The following is a 23,645-nucleotide window of genomic DNA, read 5'->3' as shown; positions in this document are numbered from 1 at the left end:
CAAGGAAGGGATCTGACTCCGTGACGTCGCAAAAAGGAATTGGGAGTCCCTCAAGCACCCAGTCGGGGATTAGGAAGCCTGGGCGCAGTGCTTGTTCGTATCGAATCAGGTGAATTTCTGCTAAACTCATGGTCTGAACATTGGCATTGCGCCAACACGGCTAAAAAAAGATCCGAATCAATCGAGTCGAAATGGCCGGCCAAATGGGAGTTGTGCACTTTCCCCCGGATCGCACACCGATATCTCGTGTCATGGGGGCCGAAGAAGCAACGACCAAATGTCAGCAGCGGCCGCGGCCGACTGCCGCGCGGGCGGGCCGCTTTTGTGAAAGACACCCCCCATCACCAAAGTTGCCCAGCTCCCAGGTCGGCGGCACGGCACATCGCCCCGAGGACCCCTGCCAGGGCCAGGTGCAGGCTTGCGGTCCTTTCTGGTTCACCAACCACGCGCACCGAGAGGCGGACACCGAACAGGCGGCATTTGGCCCTGGCCTCGGGCGGCGGCTACGGGAGCTTAGATAAGCCAAGAATGGGCGACCTCTTCGGGTTTGCTTCTCCACTTCGAGAGCGCAAGAAGGATTGGAATGGACTGATTGGCGGCGGCCCTCGCTTGAGGTGGCCTTTGCGCCTGGAGAGCGATCATCCAGACGACTTTCTGCCCGAACCCGAGGCTATTGCCCTATTGCCATCCAGCGTCGCTTCATTTTTTGCTTCGTTCTTCCCAATTTGTCTTTCCATGCTATAGGCTCGGAAAGAGGGCTTCTTAGGCACAGCAGCCGAATGAGCAAGACTCTCGGCCCATGATCCTCGCCTGCGCTCGTTGGGTGGTAGAGGAAGACCCCTCGGACACCTCAGGCCTCACTGGCCTACCCCACTTCAGAGACTCTGTTCTGCGACCCCGACAGCGCCCGGGGAGGAGCACGCCCCGCCGGGCCCTGCATCGTGAAGAATGATGGGTAGGGTTCCCTGGAGCAACGAGGAGCACGGGATCTCGGCCTGCCGTCGCGATTGCTGTCGATGCATTCCTTATTTGCGCCGTGCGCTCACTCTGACGGTTTACCTCACAGGCGCGACTTTTAACGCCGCAGAGCCCGCGGCAGCTGATGAGCACGATGCTGCTGGTGCCGTGCAAAACCCGACCGATCAGCTGCACTATGCGTCGCATCATGGAGTCACGGATCCCATGGACCTCGACTTTGACCTTGACGCCGCTCTGTGGGCGGGCGACTTGGAACCTGCGGTCAGTCAACAGGAAGCCCACATGGGCGTCGACTACGGGCCGCTCGAAACTAGCATGCCCGCCGACCTTCTTTTCGTCGAGGATGAAGGCGTCCTGCCAGCTGCTCCAGTCTACAGCGCTCAACCCGCCAACATGCCGCAGCAACCTTCTGCACCGCCCTCGACGCGCGCCGTCTTCCCGGCACCCCGTTCAGACGCTGGCTCGGACGATGCAAGGTTGCCGGACGAGGGAACGCCCAATGGCGTAGCCCGTCAGCGATTGCGCCGGCAGTTGTCGCTCCTCTCCAAGGGCTGGGCTGGGGATGAAATCAGGTTCAAGAACTGCGACGCATCCAAGGCCATTGTGCTGCACTCATTGGCTATGGAGCTAGGTCTGGGGTATAACCACGACGTCAGGAGCCGCGAGGTCTCCATGTCGCGCCTCGAACCCGCCCAAGCCGCTTCCAAATCTCGGCAATCCGCAGCCCATCCGTCCTCCTCGTGTTCCCGCTCATCCACCGAGCTCGATACGACGCTGTGCCTCCCAGAACTGCCGACGGTGCCCGAGTACCAGGTGTTTAACGTCGCCTCCCACGCATCCCAGGAACCAAGCTCTCAGCCTGCTCAGCCAAAGGGGACAGGCACCGCCGTCAATCAGCAATTGATGCGACGGCCAAGCTGCAGCGAGCGCATCAGCGACTCGATCAGCAAGCACGTTTCAACCCTCAAGACTTCCATCTCCAAGAGCGGCGGCCGGCGAGGGCCTCTGACGGAAACTGGCCGCCGTGACATGAGGGCTCTCGAAGCGGCCGGCGGTGCTTGTTGGAGATGCAAAGTTCTGCGTCGCAAAGTAAGCCCCCAACCATGGCTACCGCGCCTTCAGGTCTGCGAAGCTGATGATACCACATCAAGTGCGACCCCGGCAGCCCGTGCAGGTGCTGCCTGCAGAGCGTCCCGATGCCTCACCTCGGCGAGGATGCGCCTCTTTGGCCTCTCATCGGCTGCCGGCGGGGACCCCTTCGCAACTCCATGCCACCTCAACTCCTCTGTCCCGAACCGAAGCCGGAGACGCGTGGCGCTTCAGGGCTTCCGCGGCGGTGCCGATCCGTGGACATTGCAGAGCAGTGTCTCCTATCTGCAGAGAGCCAAAGACTAGCTGACATGAAAGCCGTCCTCGAAGGCGCCGGCCATAAACTCTCCATCACGGACCCTGCATCCCAAGCCCGATTCGTATCGTTCATCGAGGCGGGGAGATACCGCGATCGCGCTTCCTTACAGAGAAGTTATTCATCGGGAGGCACCTCGGTCTCCTACACCGAGCTGATTGCTATAATCGCATGGGAGCTGGCCGAGATCCCGGCTCTATTGCCGGCGCTCGAAATCAAATCTTGGGAGAGCTTCATGAACATGCTGGAAACAGCATGCATCTACGAGGCGGAGGTTGGCCAGGTAAGGTTAACGCACCACGGGCGATGAATGAATTGCATCGCTGACTGTCGACATGCCAAGACATCCCTGGTCATCATGTCCATGGTCTGTCTCAGGCACTGCCTCGAGGCCCTGCGGCTCCATTCGGCAAACCTCCTCTCTCCGGGCGAACATGAGGACTGCGGTGGCGGCCAATGCCAGGTGGAGTGCATTCATAGCCTGCGTACCCAAGTATCTGCCTTTGTCGACGAGCTGTCCTCCGTCATCTTCAACAAGGAGAACATGCGAGACAGGAGGTGGTGGCTATCGACCTTCTACAGCCTCTACATCCAGAGCTATGTGCGCCACGCCTTGATCATTATCGAAAAGCAGCTTCGTTTTCAATCGTCCGACGACGTCCCCGCCGAGGACCTCACCGCGACCCAATATATGCATCTTCCCGCCGTGCTCTTCACGGCGGCGTCGGCCAAATACGATCCCCTACTTGACGGACGGCTGCAGTACGCGTTGACGGACAATTCCGTCATCCCGGAGACCTCGGTCCCGGAGCTCCATCACGCCTCGGCTCGTGTCGCGTGCGAAGTCGACAAATGGCCCGAGGCCGGCATCCGGACGCCCTACCAGTTCCTCCGGCGGCTGCTTCAGATTGGCTCGCTCGACTTTTTCGACTTCGGTCTGGAAACCACGGGTCAAAGGTCACCGTTATCTCTGGCCTCTCCTTCCTCGGTCCGTGGTATGCAAGTCGGGTCGCCCGTCCCCTTGAGTCCCAGCACGTTCGAGGACGGCCTCGGCTTCCCCAGTCCGTCCGTCGGTCAGGGGAAGAGGGACTCGTGGAACAGCCGCTACTCGGCACAAGCGTCGACAAGGTTCTCGAACTTGAGCTCGGATAGCCTAGCGCGAACTATGTCGACGGACGTAACCAGTCTGTACGAGTCATCCTTTGCCGGCGTCTCCTTCTGCGGTAGCGTGGCAGACCTGAACGGTGACGTGTCCGTCGACCTCGCGACCATCAACCCGACCGCGCTGTTCTCTGCGCACCACAACGGGTCTTCCCAGTCGCTCGACCAGGTGATGGCGGAGAGTGCTGCGCGGCACGACGGGTCGGCTGCGGGCTTGGGCATCGTCCCCGTGCCCACATTTGTTTGCAACTGCTGCCCGCGTGCCCCGCGGCATTTCCACACCCGCGAAGAGCTCACGTAAGTCTCTGTCCGCAACCGTATAATAAATTGTCGCACCAAGCCACCGCTAATTAACCCGATCTGCTCTTCCCAGAAACCACGAAGCAGAAAAGCCGCACCCCTGCACGCAGTGCAAGAAGCGTTTCAAGTCTCCCACCGAGGCCGAGCGCCACCTCAACGCGATCCACCTCAAGGCCGATTTCTGGTCGTGCAAGGCCCTCGAGGACCCGCTGCGGGCCTACCACACGCAGTCGTACCAGGGCACGACCTGGGACGTGTGCGGCTTCTGCGGCGGCGAGTTTGTGCGCAAGGACGCCGGCGACGGCGTCCCTGCCGTTGACCGGGCGGAGCTGGTCGCGCATGTCGAGTCCGTACACCGAATAAGCGACTGTGACCGCAACAAGAAGTTCTACCGCGCCGATAATTTCCGGCAACACCTCAAGAACACACACGTCGCGCTTCCCGGCAGGTGGCTCAAGGCGCTCGAGAACGCGTGTAGGAGTACTGCGGCGAGAGAAGGCGGGCTGGTTTGATGTTTGTGATGATTGGGAAGAGTTAATTATGATGTGTAGAACGGGTTGTCTCTGATTGCGGGAGTTTGGATAGAGAGAGGTCTGTGGGAAACGGTCCGGATATAATTTAATACTTAGATACCTGCCCCTTACATTAATTACTGGTAATTAGACGATTACGTCCGAATAGTTGATACTACGCCTATCCCATCTATGAGCATTGATTCATTGTGCTATTACTGCCACCGCTCTGCACCGTTACCTCAATGATAACGATAATTAATTACAGCAGATCACCGGTCTTTGGTTGTTCTGATCGGTGACGCCACTAGCCATATCCTTTATCCGCGAAAGAGAGTGTCAGCCGAGTAATTACTGCCAGGAAGTAGCAGGCATCAAGATAGGTGTCGTATATCGCTGGAGAGGGAGGCCGCGTCCATTCAGGGGTTCCTTTATTAATGAGTACTAATAATCCTCTCCTTCGCGGGAGGTTTCAACTCGACCATGAGTAGTCCTCTCATCGAGGGGCGAAGCTCGGACATTTGAAGTCTCGATAGTTTCCACCCATGTCAGAAGAATACCTGCCACCTTTATCATATTCCGCGTGAGACGCATGTGAGCAGGAATGTCCGGGAGGACGGGAGAGGTTACAGGAAAAAAATGTATATACCTCTGAATGCGGAAAATATGTGCAAAGAAGGCTAAGGAGGCGGCAGAAGCCGATATGAGTCCGCCAAAGATCTCCCTCTCCAGTCCCGGTCTCCTATTATCACCTGGCCAAAAGGGGGAGAGATTAGGGGTGATGGACGTTAGCCATCCAACAAACGCTCCACTTCTTCACCCTTTACTACCACCACCACTCCCCCCCTTCTCACCCTATTTATCCCCCTGCGCACACAACTACCACACCGCCCGTATAACGACACAACAACCGGCCGCCCCTGCGGCGCCGTCGTCTGGTCATTTTACAAGCACTGGCTGTAGTAGTCGTTGGTCTTCTGGCAGGTCGACCCGGCAGCGCACACGGTGCAGCCGCTGTAACCCTGTCCTCCGCACTGGCCCCTGCACAAAAAAACGTCAGTCATTACGAGACGAAGTCTGGAATGTGGAAAGAAAGGAAGGGAAAAAAATTCAAAAAAAAAAGGTTTGTGGTGGGGGGTTTTTTTTGGGGGGGGGGGGGGGGGGGAGAGGGGGAGGTTAAGAGACGTACCACTTCGCGACGGTGCAGCTGGAGGGGCTGGTCGGGCTCGACGACGGCTGGGACTGGGCGGTGCTGGTGGACGGCCCGGTGGTGGTGGTGACTGGGTTGGAGCCGCCGCCGTTGTTGCCGCCGCTACCGTTGCAGGTGAAGACGGCTGGGCCAGGGACGGTGTAGTTGTGGAAGTTGTTGTAGATCTGTTTTTTTTTTTTTTTTTTTTTTTTTTTTTTTTTTTTTTTTTTTTTTTTTTTTTTTTTGTTATTCGGTGGTTAGCTTTGTGGGATCTCGGCAGCAGATGGTATGGGGGGGGGAAGGGGGCCGGCTTGGAAGGGAGAAGGCTCGCTCACGTTGACAGTGTAGCCCGGGTCGGTCTCCTTGAAGGCGCCTGGGATGGAGACGGTCGGGCCGGGGTTGGCGCTGCCGCCACCAGTCACGGTGATCTGGGCGCAAGAGATGTAGAACTGGGGGATGCCCGCGGGCCATGGGTTGTGGATGGCGAGTTGCTGGATGCGAAGCAGGTAGTCGCCGGGGGGGATACATTCCGGAATCGTGGCGGTGTAGTCAGCTGGAGGGAAGGTTTTCGTTCGGTCAGTTGCGGGCTCCAAAATCAGGGATAACTCGAGGACAGGGGAAGGGAGGGGACGGGAGGAAGGTGTAATTACATACACGCCAGGGTCCAGGTGGCCTGGCCGCTGCTAAAGTCGGCACCTATTGATCAAAACGGTTAGTGGTGATGTGCCACAAGTTGACATAATACTTTGAAGAAGAAGAGGGTTGGTTTGCGTAATTACCCCAGTCCTTGATCTTGAACCAGCCGCCGCTACCGTCATAGTCGGACGCGCTGCCGGGGGCCTTGGACATGTAGCTGCATGCTACCGTCAGCGACTGTTGTGTTTCCCAGACAGACAAGCAAGGTTGGAAGGCTCCGGGTCATGCTCACATCGAGGTCGGGCCCTGGTGGTAAACGGGCGTATCGGTCGTGAAGGTGAACGAATCGCCGGCGCGCACCGTGACGGTATCGGTGCCCGCACCGGTAGCACCCACATTGCAGCGGAGGTCGTTGGACGCCAGATCGGTCACGGGCGAGTTATAGTTGGTGTTCTTCCGGATGTACTGGTACACGGCGTGCTTGACGCCGCCCGTCGTCAGCTGCTGAAAGATGTAGTGGGCCGAGACATCGCTGACGGCCAGCGAGAGGGCGGCGGCGCCGAGGAGTCCCTTCATCGTGATGTCGCTGCTCAGGGAGTGTTGTCTCCTTTGTTGGGGGTAATTAGGGGTGGGGGTTGGGAGGCGGGAGGGTTCTTGGGCAGGTTAACAGGGTTGGACAAGAAACAGAGGAAGCCAAGAGCAAAGAGCGAGGTGATAATCTTATATAGACACGAGAGTAGAGTTATCGCTAGGAGGGCTGGCACTATCTAGGTACTCTCTGCTCCTTTCTTTCCGGGTAACCGGGTTTAACTCTTCAAGTCATCTGCTACGCTGCTAGGTCAACAAGGAGGGTATATCGTTCTGTACGTCGCACACTACACCATGACAAACCCAGACGGCAGCGGGGCATTGCAACGGCAGCAGTGACAATGTCGGCAGCCCAACGCCAAACGGGCCGGCTGCCGACACCTCTTGGTTGCTCCCGGCCTCTGGGCAGCACTCGGGCTTGCGCTAAATACGGAAACCCACGGACACCTCTTGTCCGGATACCTAAAACGGTGGATGTCATGGGCATCTCGCCCAATCAGGACCGAGTCGGATGGCTCATATTTAGCCGCCAGGACGGTTGCGTTCGAACGCACCCCACAAACCAGGAAACGGTCCCAACAGAACCCGGTCTCGAAGCTGATGGTCAGGGGGCCACGCCATGCGTTCAACGTTAGGACCGAGAGACCATCTCGATAATCCCCCTGCTCGGCCAACAGTTTCAACTATACCAAGAGGCCACCGAAGGAGTGCGATTTTCAGGATACCCAATGCCGACCCGGTTCCTGGAACGGCCTGCAAATTAAATAAAATAAAAAAAGATGAGAAGCTCCGCAAGGTACGTCAGAGGCGCCAGAGAGTATGCAACATATAGTGTTTGCACTTTGGTATATACTTGCGGTATGTAGTTGGACATACTGCAGGTATATACGCCGTGGACGAAAAAGTCTGCGTAGCGTAATTAGTGTTGGGTCCGGGCCGGGCGAGAAGGAGCTGGAACTTTTGTCTTTTTCACCGAGATCATCCTCGCCAGGTCTCCCTGAGGGTTGCAGCTGTCTGGTGGTGGGAGAGTTACTTATTATATCTTACTCCAGCTGCCTACGTTGGTGGACCTAGTTCAGACACTCTCTTACCCGTGTCTGTTCTGGAGACAGGAAAGTCGTAACTCCCTGCTCAGCGGGCTCATCCTCTCCGTAAGACAAAGGGGGAAATAGAGAGCAGGGTGATGGAAGAAGTTGAGCACGCCATGTTGAAAGCAAACTCTTGCTTTGAAAAGCTAACTCTAGCAGCCATCTTTTTGCCGTGCCTAGTTTCTAGTAATTACCCATCCCAAGGAGGCAGTACCTTTCATATTAACTGATCTAATTAACCTCGGCCGCCGGCGACAGACTGAGGTCGCCTCACCGCCCCGACTCCCAAGCTCTCACGCCCTCTTAGGATACAGCTCATGAGGCACTTGCAAAAACTTCAAACCCAGAGCACCGCCAAATACCATGTAATGTCTGTTCTTTGCCTGTTCAAAAACGGATAATAGCGGTGAAAAACACCATCTCCAGTTGTCAAGAACAATGCCTCGATGTTTGCTCGGTTCGAAGGACCCCAGGGGTAAGGGTTTCCCCGTGTCCCATTACCCGAGCGGATGGTTATGCTAGACCGACGGGAAAGGAGAAAATGGGAAAAGGGGTGGCGGACGAGCCAGAGAAAGTAAGCAACACCGATACCAAAGGCGAAGAGAAACAGACTGCGAGAGCTAAAACCCCGGCCTTCCGGTCACGGAAACTTCATTGCAAGCCTTGATAATTAAACTATCGCGAGCTCCAGGAGCTGTAATTAATTGCCTAATTCATAACTTTACCCTCGGCAGCGTGCAGGCCTATACTCGCCTCGGAATAATTGCACCTAGTAAGCACTCAACCAACGGCGTAGGTTTCGCTGCCATGAGAGTGAATTGCAAAATAATAAAAGGCAAAATAGCAACTCGCAGCCTGTGGTTTGACTGACGGATTGAGGAGAAGGACCGCCGTCGGGAGGCGCCGTAAACTTGACGTCATTTTTGATCGACTTGCCCATCTCACGTCACCGCCGAGCAGAGCGTATTGAATCTCGGTTAGGCTCGAGCACTGTAGAGGATTTCCAGGGTTCTTTTTGTCTTTTTTTTTAATTTTTTTTTAAAATGCAACGGAAAGTGGGAATTGCTTGGCGAGCTCGGATGATCGTCTTGCTCGCCTAATCTAGTGTTAACTGACTCTCGGGTGGAAAGGGGTGGATGCGTGAACACCAACCTGACTGCACGGCAGCAGTGGCAGTGAAACATTGGATCTTCAGATATTTCAATTAGAAGTGGCAACCTACAATAATTACGACGACGAAGGTAGAGCCTGGCAAAGCAGGACAATGGGGCAGAGCTCTTGACGATCAAGGAACGAGCCAGAAGGCATATTCGGACACTGCCTGAGCTTGGTTATAATTTTCTCTTCATTCCCTGAAATGCGGTTGTTCGGGGGGGTGAATCATGAAACGAAACTTGTTAAGATTAATCCGTACTCTCCCACGAAATGTCTGAAACAATCTGTGGCGCTCAATCACTTGTGCATGCTGCATGCTCTTTCCAAAAACCGGTCCAAAAGTGACACCTCTGGTCGGGGTTCTTACTCAATTTGTTGGAAGCTGAGACACATAATTACGTGTTGTTGGAATATTTAGGGTACTGTCCCTTTTCTTGTAGGAGGAAATCTGGTATCTGTGATGCGAGTATATGACTAAGGTAACTAATTAACATGTGTAATTACAAGCTAGAGCCGCCCCGACACCTGTTATTGCTCGCTACCCCTGTTTAACCCAAACCGGCGTTCTACGCTCTTACAAGTAGATCTTACTTCTTGACTGACGTCGGCCGGGGGTGATTCAACATCCCGGCGACTGTGATTCTATGCCTCGTGTCGTAGGCAAAGGGATACCTTAGGAGATCCGGACACTACGCGGCCTCGTCCGGGTATCGGATATGTCGGGATCCGCGGTCGACATCGCCCCAGTGGGAGACCACGTTTGGGTTGACCATCCACCAGATGGCTGACCCGGCGGGCTGGGCGACGATCTGGCAACTCCGGTCGGAGACCCTGATCTCGAGCCCGAGGGGGGTGGCGGGTCTCAAGCTCGATGGCGTGCCAAGCCTCGACCGGTTCTCGTCCCATATCCCGTACACATTGGCGGCGTCTGGCCCTATACCTACGTCTTCGCCATTCAATATACATACCCATATATATATTTAACCATCCCGGGCCGTACCGACGAGACCCGGGCCGCCGTTCTCTCTGAACTGCGGCTTGTTCTAGAGGCCCGGCGGCGCCCCACCGATAACATGGTCGAAGATGTCCTCGACAACGTTACAAGCTAGGTTGTAGTGTCACTCGTCGAGCAGCTATATACCAGCCCGCCAGAGGAACAGAGTATATCCTAGCGCCCAGATATCCGAGGCAGTGCCGGATGAGCGGTCGATGTTGACCTTGGGAGCCAGAGATGTGGGCGAGGTGCCTAGGTTGAAGCCGGGGTTCGGTAGGATTCCTAGTAGCAGTGGCTTCCCAAAGTCAATGATCTGGTCAAAGTCATCGACGCACCGTAAGGGCTAAGATGGGACCATCCAGGGGTTGCACGACTTACTCGGGTGCAGATGTCGTCTTGGGGTCAATATTAGGGTATACCTTGTCTCGGACGGGGTTTCCGCGTGATGCAGTACGTGTCAACGGACGCGTCCATCATGTAAGGTTAGATAAGATAACTGCCCTGTGGAGTCTGCAAACGGTAGGTTCTTTATACCTATCCTCTTCTTATACAGAGCTATAGGGCTAGCAAACGTTGATAGAGGACATCGATCTTTTGAACTATTTTGACTACTATAACTAGACCTCTATCAAATGGTAGCGAGCACTACGACTAACCATCTAATAACCATTAGCACTAGATTTGTATCGCTCTGACGATTAGTTTAGTACTAATATCGCGATAGTTAAGCTTAGTTTCGGTGACTTAGTAACCGAACTAAGCAATTCTATTATAACTACTATAAAATCTCCCTATTCCTAGTAACTAAGTAACTAGGGTAGTTATCCCTATCTATCCCTCTATTCCTAGTAACTTAATAACTAGGATAGTTATCTACCCTCCTATTTACCTATCTTCTTCTATCCTAGTAACTTAGTAACTAGGATATTCTTCTTCCTTTTAACCCCTTAAATCTATCTTCGTTTGCCCCTAATAAATAGGCTAGGCAAACCTTATATTAATACCTAGATCTTTTCCTATAGACGATCCTCCTAGTTATCTATATCCTTTAAACTCCCCTACTAAATAACTATTATATAAGGAACTCTCTAACTATACGATAAGTATACTCTAAAGATACTATAGAATACCTCCTCTAATAAGTTTATAGGCATTAGAGCCTAACCCTAGTAGTTAACTATATTAAGAAAAGGAAGCTCCTATATAAGAGATAGAATTAGTAATAGAATTCGCTAACGAATATAAGATAGAATAAGCTAAACCTGATAAGTTTAGTGCTAATAAAGAGACGCTTACTTGGCTAAACGGCAAGATAGATTTTTGATTTGCCTAGCTAGAAGCCTAAACCGACTATATTATTAAAACTACTAAAGGATTTCTTAGTAAATTTACAAAGATATTTAATAAGAATATAGAAAAGGGTCTTACTAGGATAGACTATAGAATTATAACCTATATAGTAGAAGTCGAAGATCGACTTGCCCTCTACCTAGAAAAGGAAGTTTTAGTAACGATAGTACTACTAGCTAAATATATCAAGGAACTAGAAATATATATAATATAGTATAAGGACGTTCTTAGTAGAGTAGTAACCTAGATAAAGGAGATAGTTAATATAATATATAGATATAAAGAAGAGGAAGATATATAACCGCTTGGTTATTAATGATCTTCCCTTAACCTAGCTAGACTTAATACTATTATAAAGGAAGTATAGGAAGTTAGTAACCTTATAGAAAATATATACTATAATAGTAGAGCTTTTCCTATACCCCCTAAAGGCGCTAACATTAGCTATAGGTTTAATCTTAGCCTACCTAAACGCGTACTATAGTATAGAATACTATACTTTGCTTCTAGTAGTAATAGAGATCCTAATTCCCCTAACGATAGCGAAGATAGTAACGATAATTCCCCTAACTACTACTATACCCCTAATAATAGGAATAATAAGCGCTATTAAGGTATACTACCCTTTGGTAATAATAGTAGTAATAGTAATAGGTATTATATATATAAATCAATATATAATACTACTATAAGTATATAAAGCCGCTTAGACTTTAAGATTAAGAGAGATAATATTAGCTAGTTTAATCCTTCTTTTCCTAACCTACAATCCTATAATATACTAGCCTTATAGCAACTATAGATAAGTATATAATGTTTTATTTAACTACCTTAAGGGAAGAAAGAGGAGAAAGTAAGTACAGGTGCCGAAAGGGGTTCTGTTTCCTAATATAGGGGGTACATATATACTCCGGTTAGGGCCTAGTTAGGTATTAGGTTAGAGCCTAACCAGGTCCTAAGCACGTGCCCCACGAACGCCCTACGAACGTATATAGGTCCGGTCCGAAACCGGGCGTAGCCCGTTATCGATTAGCCTAGATAGAGCCCGGGCCCGTAATATACCCCCCCTCTTTTTCTAGTTAGATGCTCGGATAGGTCTGCCTAGTGTTACCGTAGTGACGGGTTCTATATATGCCGGCGGTCTATACGTACGGTCTGGCTTTATTTAGGTCCTATATAGGTCCTAGTCTTTGTTTTAATGTTATATAGGTCCCGGCCTTTGTTTAAGTCCGAAGTAGGGCCTGGTCTTTGTTTAGGTCCTATACGTACTCCCTTAGCCCTACTCCCCGAATATATATAAATTCCTCCTCTCTCTCCCTCTAACTTCTACTTCTTCTCTTTTTATAACCTATAAATCCCTCCCTACCTGTGCCTAACCGTATATTATCCTGTTACCTATACCTATATTATATCTAAAAAAATTTTTTTTTTTATTTAGAATGTCTATTACTATTGGCTTACTTAGTAGTAGTAGTAATAGCTACTGTCCTAATAGCGATAAAAATAAAGATTATAATATAAGTTTTCCCTTTTGTTTTCTTAACTATAGCTATTATATATATATATTAGGTCCCTATTAACTATTTAAATTTTGGTGTAAGAATTAGAACATTTCCCTTGGTAGGTTTACTATTAAGGGCGACTCCTCTAATAAGGAGTTTAAACTCCTACCTAAGAAGATATAGTATTATCTTAATTATATTTGCTATATTCTAAGTAGTAATAATATTATATATATCCCTAGTTATAGTATATCCTATATAATATGCCGTTTTGCCTATAATCCTTACATTTAGGACCTATAATTATAGGTAAATAATCTATATTTATATATAGGTATTTATAAGATTATATACTATTATAATAAGGGTATAGCCCTAGAGACCCCCCCCTAGCTAAAGACCGCGACCTATAATATATATAAGGTAGTCCTTATACCTATATTCGCTACCTTAGTACGTTCCTTTACTACGATTATAGAGGCTATATAGGCTAACTATTCCCTTGCCTGGCTTGCTTTCTCCCCTGCCTAGGCCGCCTCCCCCTGCCGTTATAATAATAACTAGGCCCTAGTTGCCTACCCCTATACTCCCTCCTACCGCGGTAACGCCCTCCCTACTGCCTCCGACCCTACCCCTACCCTATAAGTTACTAGGTAGCTTATACGCCATACTATAGCGTAAAATGACATTATACTATACTAGATATAATATATAAATAGGAATATATTGACTTTAGTCGATACTAACGCCGCCCTTATCGCCTATATTTTAGGTACGCCTTTACCTGCCTCCTAGGCCTGCTATACTACCGCTATACGCCCCGTACCTGTTCCTATTGACTTCGGCTAGGCCTATGCCCGACGTTCTAGCTCCCTAGCCGAGTATATATTATACCTAGTCTATGACCGTAAGGAGCCTGCCCCCGTAGCTCCTAAAGATATAATAGAGGAGGAGGAGGAGGTAGGGTACTCGGAGGAGGAGGAGGAGTAAGTATATAGTATATTATTATTATATATATTTGTTTTATAATTAGTTAGGTTAACGTATCTATAACGCGGCCGCCGCCTATCTACCCCGGGTTTACCTATATATATAGAAATTTTAAACCGTTTGCTTATATGTTCCCTTACGTTTCCTCTTCGTGACCGGCCTATTATTTAGGTATATATTCCCCTATTCCTGTTCGAAGGTGTCAAGCGCTTTGGTATTCTCTAAGTTTTCTAGTAGTTCCTAGGTTAGGGTATTATATCCTTTCTATTTTACTAGTATATTATAGTGATTCCCTCTCCCCCTCGCGTTCCTAGCTATAAGGATTACTTCTACCTTATATTCTTCTTATAATAGTCTATCTTACGAAAGTTCTAATACTAGGCTAGGGTAAGTCTCTAATACGTATTATAAGAGGAGTAGGTCGGATATAGTATACTTAACTAGATTAATATAGAAGGTAGGGTATAGGCCCTAGGGAATATCTAAAGTGATAGTTAGTAATGTTAGTACTACTATTACCCTATATTTAGCGTTAACCTAGTTAAGTTTCTGGCTTAGGCGGTTAGTTTTAATATTATATAAGGATAGCTATACTTTATCCCTTACCTTAAACCTTTTAGCCGGATGTTAAGATCGATTAGCGTTCTCTTACTAGTGCTACTATATATATATAATAGTAGCCTAGGTCTACTCTATACCTTCTTTTAGGTAGTATAGGAAGTTAATAACCTTTCCCTATAGGGTCGAAGTAGGAGTGTCTAGGAGGTTAGCAAACTAGATAGGACTTATATTATAGCTATGGAGGAGGTAACTTATACTTGTTCTAGTTACTATTAAGTTATAGTTATTAATTATAAGCTAGTATACTAGAAGATGTTTAGGCTAGTTATACTAGGCAAAGGAAATAATAGTCTATAGGATAGTCTATATCTCTTGATTTATACGTTCTATACCTCTGTCTGTTTAGGGGTAATAGGCTGTTAATAGTAACTATTCGATCCTAATGATCTTATAGAGAGAAGTCTAAAATTGGCTAAGCTAGTCTAAGCTACGGTCGGTAATAATCTATATCGGAAACCTATAAAACCGCTACTATATATCCTAGAACCGGAGTATATACACTTTGGCCCCTATCAAAGATATAGCCTCAAGTTAGATATATTTCGATAGCCGATTAGTAATTACTATAAGGTAATAGGGTAAGTTCTTCTCTCGTGTTAAGAGGTTAACTATAAAGTCGATAGAAATCTATTTCTAGAAGTAGTCGGTAATAGGTAGGGGTTAGAGGAGTCCTTATCATAGTTACTATAATACCTTAGCCCTTTGGTATATATAATAGTTCCTTATAAATCGCTTTATATCGGAGGATATAAGATCTTAATAATAGTCCTATTAGAGTATCTTAAATAACCTATTCCTCCCTAGGTAACCTAATATAGGGGAGTTATAAACTCGTTAGAAGATAGTAGTAGTAAGGGGTTCCTATATAGGGAGCTAAAGTCTCCCCTAGAACTAAAGAGTACCTTATATACTTAGAGAATAGTCTATAATCTAGATTTATACTATATTTGCCTCTTTAGGGAACTTCTAGGCCCTATCTTAGATAGCCTAGAGTCGGTATATATAGTGTTTGTCCTTAAGAACTCCCTTATCCTAAAGGGATATAAGTAAGCTGTCTGTAAAAATGTTACTCCCCTTAGGTAGGTAAGATATTTCTAATGACTCTAAGATAATAGAGGTGTCTAATTAGATAGTAGGAAGAAGTTATATAGTACGTTATATATCTTTAGGGAAGTCTTGTTTATAATAAGATAAGGCATTAGGATAAGACGCCTATAATCTAGGATAATATCAGAGCTTAAAGTTAAAGTAAGAGAATATCTTAGCCTATCAAGCTTATCATTCGCTAATTAGATAAGGCCAGGTAAAATATTCGAGGTTCTTATAGTCGATTAGGATTTAGAAAGGGGCTATAACATTATAAAGCTCTACTAACCAAGCCTTTAAGTAGGAGATAATTATAAGTAATTCCTTATTATAGATTGTATAATTCCTTTTAGCTAGGGTTAACTTTATAGAATAATAGGCTATAGGATATAGAACCCTATCTTCTCCCTATTAAGAAAGGCATTTACTAAGGGCCATCCTAGAATAGTCTACCTCGAGAATTATCTCCCTCTTAGGGTCCTATTATACTAGGATTAGCTTCGAGATAAAGGCCGTCTTAAGGGCTTCAAAGGCCTCTTGCTCTTCTTTTTCCTACCGAAACGGGGTATTCTTACGGATTAACTATATTAGGGGTGTGGTTATCTTAGAGAAGTTAGAGATAAAGTCGTAGTAGAAGTTAGCAAACCCTAAGAAACTCTATACTCCTTAAACTTTCTATAGCGCCTCCTAATTATAGATAGTAGCAAGCTTCTTAGGGTCGGGATAGACTCGGGTACCGGCCTTAATAATATAGCTAAGGTATTTGACTTCTTTTATAGCGAATATATACTTTTTAAGGTTAAAAGCTAACCTTACTACTTATAGTCTCTAGAGAACTTCCTTAACTCGTTTTATATAGTCCTTTTTACTATCTACTATATATATTAAGATATTATTAAGGTATACTGTTATAAAGTCTCTAAGTATTAGACTAAGGGTATTATTAATATATCGCTAGAAAGTTATAGGTATACCTACTAATCTAAAGGGGTAGACTAGCTACTTAAAGAGTCTAAACTAGGTTTAAAATACTATTAAATACTCGTCCCTCTCTATAATCTAGATATAATAAAAGGCTACCTTAATATTAAGCTTTATAAACTACTAAGCCCTAGCTAAGGAGTAGAGAGTCTCCTTAATTAATAGAAGTAGGTATTAATCCTACTTTATAATCTTATTTAGGGCCTAGTAGTCTATATAGAATCTCTATCCCTTGTCTGCCTTCTTTACTAAAAGGATAGGAGTAGCGGCTAAAGAGGAACTTACCTAAATCTATCCCTTATCTAATAGATTAACGACCTATTTCTGGACCTCTAATAGGTAATCTTATAGCATATTATAGAGGGGTCTCTAAGGGAATTCAGGAATCTTCTTATCAGGACCCTCTTTTAACTTGATATAGTAGTTGGTAGCGCTATGGTAAGGAGGTAAACCGCTAGCCTTCTTCTTGTCAAAGAGGTTAGCAAAGTTACAAAGCTCCTCTAGTAGAGTTACCTCTAGTTCTAAGCGGCTGTTCCCCTTTTCTCTTATACCCCCGTCGAGTTTATACCTCGATTCTAAGATAGTTATTATTTCCCGGATACTTATAACTAAGAAGGTATCGGAAGTCTTCCTTTTCTATACTCTCTGAACTAAGCCTATAAAAACTATACCTATAATTTAGGAGATTCTTGTCTTTTTAGTCTATAAGGAGACTTCCTAGATAAATAGTCTTAATTATGCCCTAATCTCTAGGATATTAGTATTTATATCTAGTTTAACCTTCTAATATTCTATCTATAGAAGGCCTAATATAATATCCTATATTAGTCTAAGGACTATATAGAATATAGCCTAACTCTCCTATCTATTAATATCTATTATAATATAGACTATTCGAATAATCTTCTAGTTAGGATATACCCTTATTATAGTACTAAGGGTATAAGAGGTTAGTAAACTAATTTACTTAAGTCTAAGCTTCTAATATATCCTTTTATTAATAATACTATAGCTAGAACATCTATTATCTACTTAAGCATTTATAAAGCTAGTAAAGTTAAGGAAGACTAGAATAAGAAAAGGGGGTCTATCTATTCTCCTACTAATCTCTATAAACTCGCTTTCCTAGTGGTTATAGTCTTCTAGCCCCCTTATAAGACTTTACTCGGGGGCTATTCTTTTCCCTATTCCTTATTTTCCTTGTTAGACTAATTACTATCCTCTCTCTCTTCCTTAGCCTCTAAGGTATAAATGTCAGCCCTTAGCTAGTTCTACTATACTAGTCTTCTAGTAGGAATATATTTATACTTAGTAATAAAGTGACCCTTCTATCTATACTAGATATATACTCTAGCTACCTATCGTACTATATATACCTCCTAGCTAACCTATTTTACCCTTAGGGCGTCTCTTTTATATCCCCTTAGCTAGTCTTTATTAGGACCCTTCTTCTATAGGTTAGTTTGTACTAAGTTAATACCTATTATTAGTATATCCCTATTAATATCCTTCTCTCTCTATAGTTTAGAGGTTACCTATTGTCTTCGTATCTACTAGTATCTATTACCTAGATAGAGAGCCTTAAGGTCTATTATAATTTTATAGTATCTCTCTATTACTATTATATAGTTATCCTAGGGAATTCCCTATCTAATAGCTATATACTTAAGTCTTAAGGAGAGATATTATTATAGTTTGATTAGGCGTATCTTATTATTCTAAAGGAGACTACCTACCTTTAAGAGTTTCGCCTTAAACCGGATAATAAAGGTAGAGAATAGCTTATTATCTCTCTATTATAAGAACTTAAGCTCCGATAGGGCTACTATCTTCTTATAGGGGTTAGAAAAGACGCTCTTAAGGTATTAGAGAAACTAAGCTAGGTTATATCTAATCTTTAGGCCTATAGATTTATAATATATTATAACCTAGGTCTAAACCTATTATATTAGGTTTCCCTAGATAAAAACCTACTAGTTATAGTTAGAGCTAATAAAGTCTCTATCCGCTATAAGGATATATTTTATTATACTTTTCTATACTATAAAAAGTTCCTTCTTACTATCGAAAGGTTCCCTAGTTAGGAGGTGTTTCCTTTAAGGCCGCTATCTCTCTAGGGATATCCTAACTAAGTTAGGGGTTAGTATAGGTTAAATCTAGGATGCCTAGAGGGAGTCAATTATAGCGTTCTACTATGTTACCGCTGCTTAGAGGGAGCAGACAAGTTCTTATAACTCTACTAGGCTCAAGGGTATATATATCCTAGATTCTACTATAACTAAGTCGCTAGTCGTTTGCTTAGAAGGGTTACTATCAAAAAGAAGGTAGTTAAAATATAATATACTAGCCTTATAGTAACTATAGATAAATATATAATATTTTATTTAACGACCTTAAGGGAAGAAAGAGGAGAAAGTAAGTATAGGTGCTAGAAGGGGTTCCGTTTCCTAATATAGGGGGTACGTATATACTCTGGTTAGGGTCTGGTTAGGCGTCGGGTTGGAGCCTAACCGGGTACTAAGCGTGTGCCCTACGAACGCCCTATAAACGTATATAGGTCTGGTCCGAAACCGGGTATAGCCCGTTATCAATTAGCCTAGGTAGAGCCTAGGCCTATAATAATAACTCTGGAATAACAATGGTCTGATCGATATACTAAAGAGCGAATAGATAAAAGTGTTACTAGTAGAAGGCTAGTAACACTAGAAGATATACTCCTATATATACCTATTAAGTTAGAGGGATAGGGAAGTCCTAGATAAGACCTTCGATATCCTCTATTAATAGGGAAAGATACGATTTATAAAAGAGGCTACGCCTTTTGCCTATCCTGTCTTTGTTATTTGGTGTAATATTAAGGGTATTACTAAGGGTCGTATTATTATTGATCTATATAGTTTGAACAAGGTTACTATCCCTAATAACTACCTATTACTACTATAGTTAGAGATTATTATAGCCCTATATAGGAAGAAGTTTATTATAGCTATTAATACTATATCGTTTTTCTATTAATTTAGCGTATATCTATAGTATTATAATAGGTTTATACTAATTAGTCTATATAGTTTAGAGTAGCTAACTATAGTACTTATAGATTACTATAATTTGCCTATATATATATAATGGTTTATAGATTAGCTATTATAACCATTTTCTACCTACTATTACGCGTTTATTGACGATATTATTATCTTCTTAGATATAGCCGAGGATTATATATACCATTTGAGGACTAACTTTAGCCTGTTCGAGAAGAAGAACATTGCCATTTCGCCTACTAAATCCTATATCGGCTACCTAGATATAGAGCTCCTTAGCTTTCGCGTAGATAGTCTTAGCCTTATAAATATAGCTTAGTATATCAAAGCATTTAAGTAACTATCCTTCCTATATACATTAAAGGTATTAGAATAGTATTTAGGCGCTACTAGTTTCCTATAACACTTGATTCTATACTATGTAAAGATCGCCAAACCGTTATAAAAACGTAAAACTAAGTTACTAGCGCAAGGGCATAAGTCTAATGGTTTGGAAATTGGTAACTATACTAAGCGAATAGGCTATTATAGCTATACTTCTTTCGAACTAACTAAGTAAGAAAAGGCATCTTTTTTAGCTATATAAGAGGCTATCTATTGTAAGAACCTAACTATCCTATACTACTTTAATCCTAATAAACAGCTATATATTTAATTAGACGGCTGTTTAGAGCGCGGATTTAGTATTATAGTCTTCTATACTCGCGACGGATATAACTAGTACCTAGGTATACCTATCCTAGCTAACTAAGTGCTACTAGTTATATTCCTAAGCCGCCTATTAACGAAGGCTAAGATATAATATAGGCCCTCTAAATAAGAAGTCGCTTATCTAATATAGGCAATTCGTAAAATATATATAATAATCCATTTAGCGTATATACCAGTCATCGTGTTAACTAACCACGCCGTTATATATGGAATTGTAGAATAAACTAACCTAGATACGAGCTCTACCGACCATACTAACCGCCGCCTAATTAACACGTCTATCTACCTATTATAGTATGACCTTAAAGTCTATTATCTTCCTAGAAGGCTTAACTTCGTATTAGACGCCTTAAGCAGATTAAGCGCGCTAGGGGACCCCGAACTATCTAAACGCTCTAATAGATTAGCTATACTTGACAACGTATAATTCGCCTTTACCAAGGTACGGATAGATCCTAACCTTAAGGCAAAGTTCGTTAGCGGCTATAAAACTAATACTAAATATGCCTATATTATTAAGGAGCTTAAGACCAAGCGTATAGATAGAACTATTGACGATAAAAGCATTGCTATCTTTTCACGCCATAGGCTACCGTTCGTCTTGATCGACAAGCTCCTCTACTACATTCGCCTAGATAGCACTTATATATTATATATACTAGTAAGCCTCACGTAATATATCCTTAGCCTAGCCTATAATAAGAAGTATTACTTTAGAACTAACAAGATAATATATAACTTATATAGTATCGCGATCGATAGAAAAACTAGGTAAGTAAAGGACTATATAAAATATTATCCTATTTATTAAATTAATGCTATAGATCGTAACCTTCCTATAGGTGACTACTAGCTAATCTGTCTATCGGATATACTACTAATGTAGGTAATTGCTATCGACTTTATAGTAGTACTACCGTTAGTTACATTAGCTAGAACGCTATAGTACTTAGATAGGTATAATAAATTCGATTCGATAATAACAGTATCCTATAAGTTATCTAAACAAACGCTCCTTATACTAGGCTACTCTAGCTATACTATTATAAACTAAGGCTACGTATTAATACGACAATTACTCCTATCTGACTAGGGAGTACTAACGGCCGTTATATCTAATTACGATTGTAAATTTACTTCCGAACTATAAACAGGTATATAGAAGGTACTAGGTACGAAACTATTAATGATAACCACGTATTACCTATAGGGAGACGGTCTTACAGAGTGAAAGAACCAGACTATAGAAATTGCTCTACACTTCTTCGTATATAAGAAACCAGATGACGATTAGACTACTATACTTCTATAGCTTTAATGGCATTTAAATAGCTCCTACGCTATATCTATTAGCGTGTTACTATACGAGCTACTATATGGTTTCAAACCTATAAGACCATTAGAAGCACTAACTACACTATCATCAAATACGGTATAAGATATCCTAGTCCTACGTAAATATCTATACTAGGATACCTAGATAGCAATAGATTTTATAGTAGCTTAAGCTAAACGTAGGTATAATGCTAGCCACCGCGATATCAAGTTCAAGCTAGGTAACCAAGTATATTTATACCTATACTATAGTTACTATCTACTAGGGCAACTACTATATAAACTGTCCTAATAGTATATAGGCCTATTTAAGATCGTTAAATATATTAGCTATCTAGTATACCACTTATAATTACTACCTAATATAAATATATACCTAGTAATATCTATAGCCTATTTATCGCCTATACCTCTCGGAACCAACCTATATAACCATACTATACCCCCTACTAGCCCTATTAAAGATAGCTATACTAATAGTAGGCTAGAATCTAGTAATAAATACAAAGTCAAGCATATTTAAGACTATAAGCTTATATATAATAGATATAAGTATCTTATCAAGTAAAAAGGACTTAGCTACAAATATAACATCTAGAAAACTAACTTCTAGCTATACTATATATATAAGATAGTAAATAAATACTAGGCTCGTCAAAGAGGGCAACTAACCACCTCAAAGACTTGCCTAGAGGTAGGCACGGCTAGAAAAGCCGTATCGAAGACTCGCCTAGAGGTAGGCATAGCTAGAAAAGCCATATCGAAGACTCGCCTAGAGGCAGGCGTAGCTAGAAAACGCCTATATAGAACAAGTATAGACGATATATAAGATACTATAGTAGTAGTATAATACTATTACTTTTAATTAGATATTTGATATAGAAAGAGAGCTTAAATTAGGAGCTATTTAGAGCCTATAGTACGGGTACTGCTTTTTCTTTTCTAGGCAGGGCATTTGATATAGTACGTGTCAACGGACGCGTCTATCATGTAAGGTTAGATAAGATAACTGCCCTATGGAGTCTGCAAACGGTGGGTTCTTTGTGCCTATCCTCTTCTTATATAGAGCCACAGGGCTAGCAAACGTTAATAGAGGACATCGATCTTTTGAACTATTTTGACTACTACAACCAGACCTCTATCACCGCGGCATTTAAGGAGGTCCTGCTCACTCAACTCGTCCGGGTCGGGAGGAGTACCCTGGACCATATTGGCTGCCATGGAAGTCTGCAAGTGTATGGTATCGCTTCTAATCTCGCTTTCAGCGTTTTCTCTCTCTCGGACTTGCTATTATCATCCCGTGACTGCCTTTGGGAGGCGAGACAGGAAGTGGCCAGGTAAAGTAGTAGGCGATGCTATCCCATATTAATCTTCCCAATCTCTCTTGGCCTCCATCGTGTCTTCAAGAGCATTGCTGGTCAATTCTTCCTTTGTTCCATTCACCCCCCAGCCCTGTCGGTCTTTCAAGTTCAACCGTTGGCTGTCAAGGCAGTTGAACTGGCATGTCTGGTTATACCCGTTTATTTTGGATAATAGGATCTGGATACAAAGCGCGGATGGTTTCCGCTTCCAGGGAAAATATTCGACGCAGCGATCTGTCTCCGGGCACCTTTTGAACATCGTCACTTATCCTCTGGCCCAGCCCACCATAAAAGAAAAATCATTAAACTACCCCTAGGGAGCAAAAGAGCAAGATGTCCACATGGGAGAGGCAACTTCCCGTCTCGCAGACTCCTCCGGGAAGGCTCGAACTTCCAACCTCCTGATTAACAGTCAGACGCGCTAGCCAATTGCGCCACAGAGGAATGAGCGTGTGGATCATGATGTGGACTAGCAAAGACGAGTTGGATAATTCTGTCCGAGTTTCCGATTTCCACTTTCTTAGCGACCTTCCGATGTAAGTAACTCGACATTGGAGGATCTCTTTTCTCCTTGGCCCCTGCAATCGTGAAGTAATAATTACAGCTGTCCTGTTTACCATTGACAGTGGAGATCCCCTTGAACGACTCTCGTTTGATTCAA

At 44.5% G+C, this 23,645-nt stretch overlaps 2 protein-coding genes and 1 non-coding gene across 3 annotated transcripts; 1 reads left to right on the top strand and 2 right to left on the bottom strand.

Annotated features, from left to right (window-relative positions):
• Positions 1 to 1,182: 1,182 nt before the first annotated feature.
• On the top strand, positions 1,183 to 4,356 carry P884DRAFT_279271 (uncharacterized protein; the record flags this gene model as incomplete). The annotated part of the gene is made up of 4 exons (XM_069443287.1): positions 1,183 to 2,067; positions 2,130 to 2,666; positions 2,727 to 3,841; positions 3,918 to 4,356. The coding sequence occupies 4 exons, from the start codon at positions 1,183 to 1,185 to the stop codon at positions 4,354 to 4,356; spliced, it is 2,976 nt and encodes a 991-aa protein (XP_069295663.1).
• Positions 4,357 to 5,300: 944 nt separating this feature from the next.
• P884DRAFT_206076 (glycoside hydrolase family 61 protein) lies at positions 5,301 to 6,757 on the bottom strand (the record flags this gene model as incomplete). Its single annotated transcript, XM_069438694.1, has 6 exons — positions 5,301 to 5,397; positions 5,546 to 5,730; positions 5,881 to 6,098; positions 6,200 to 6,241; positions 6,325 to 6,398; positions 6,474 to 6,757. 6 exons carry the CDS (start codon positions 6,755 to 6,757, stop codon positions 5,301 to 5,303), a joined length of 900 nt encoding a protein of 299 aa, XP_069295662.1.
• A 16,597-nt stretch (positions 6,758 to 23,354) lies between these two features.
• On the bottom strand, positions 23,355 to 23,428 carry P884DRAFT_t129. The gene has a single exon. It is a non-coding gene; the product is annotated as a tRNA-Asn (tRNA).
• Positions 23,429 to 23,645: the final 217 nt, after the last annotated feature.

Source organism: Thermothelomyces heterothallicus (assembly GCF_042370625.1).
Source record: "Thermothelomyces heterothallicus CBS 202.75 unplaced genomic scaffold P884_scaffold_20, whole genome shotgun sequence".
Lineage (NCBI taxonomy): Eukaryota > Fungi > Ascomycota > Sordariomycetes > Sordariales > Chaetomiaceae > Thermothelomyces > Thermothelomyces heterothallicus.
This window is presented reverse-complemented; position numbering and strand designations above follow the sequence as displayed.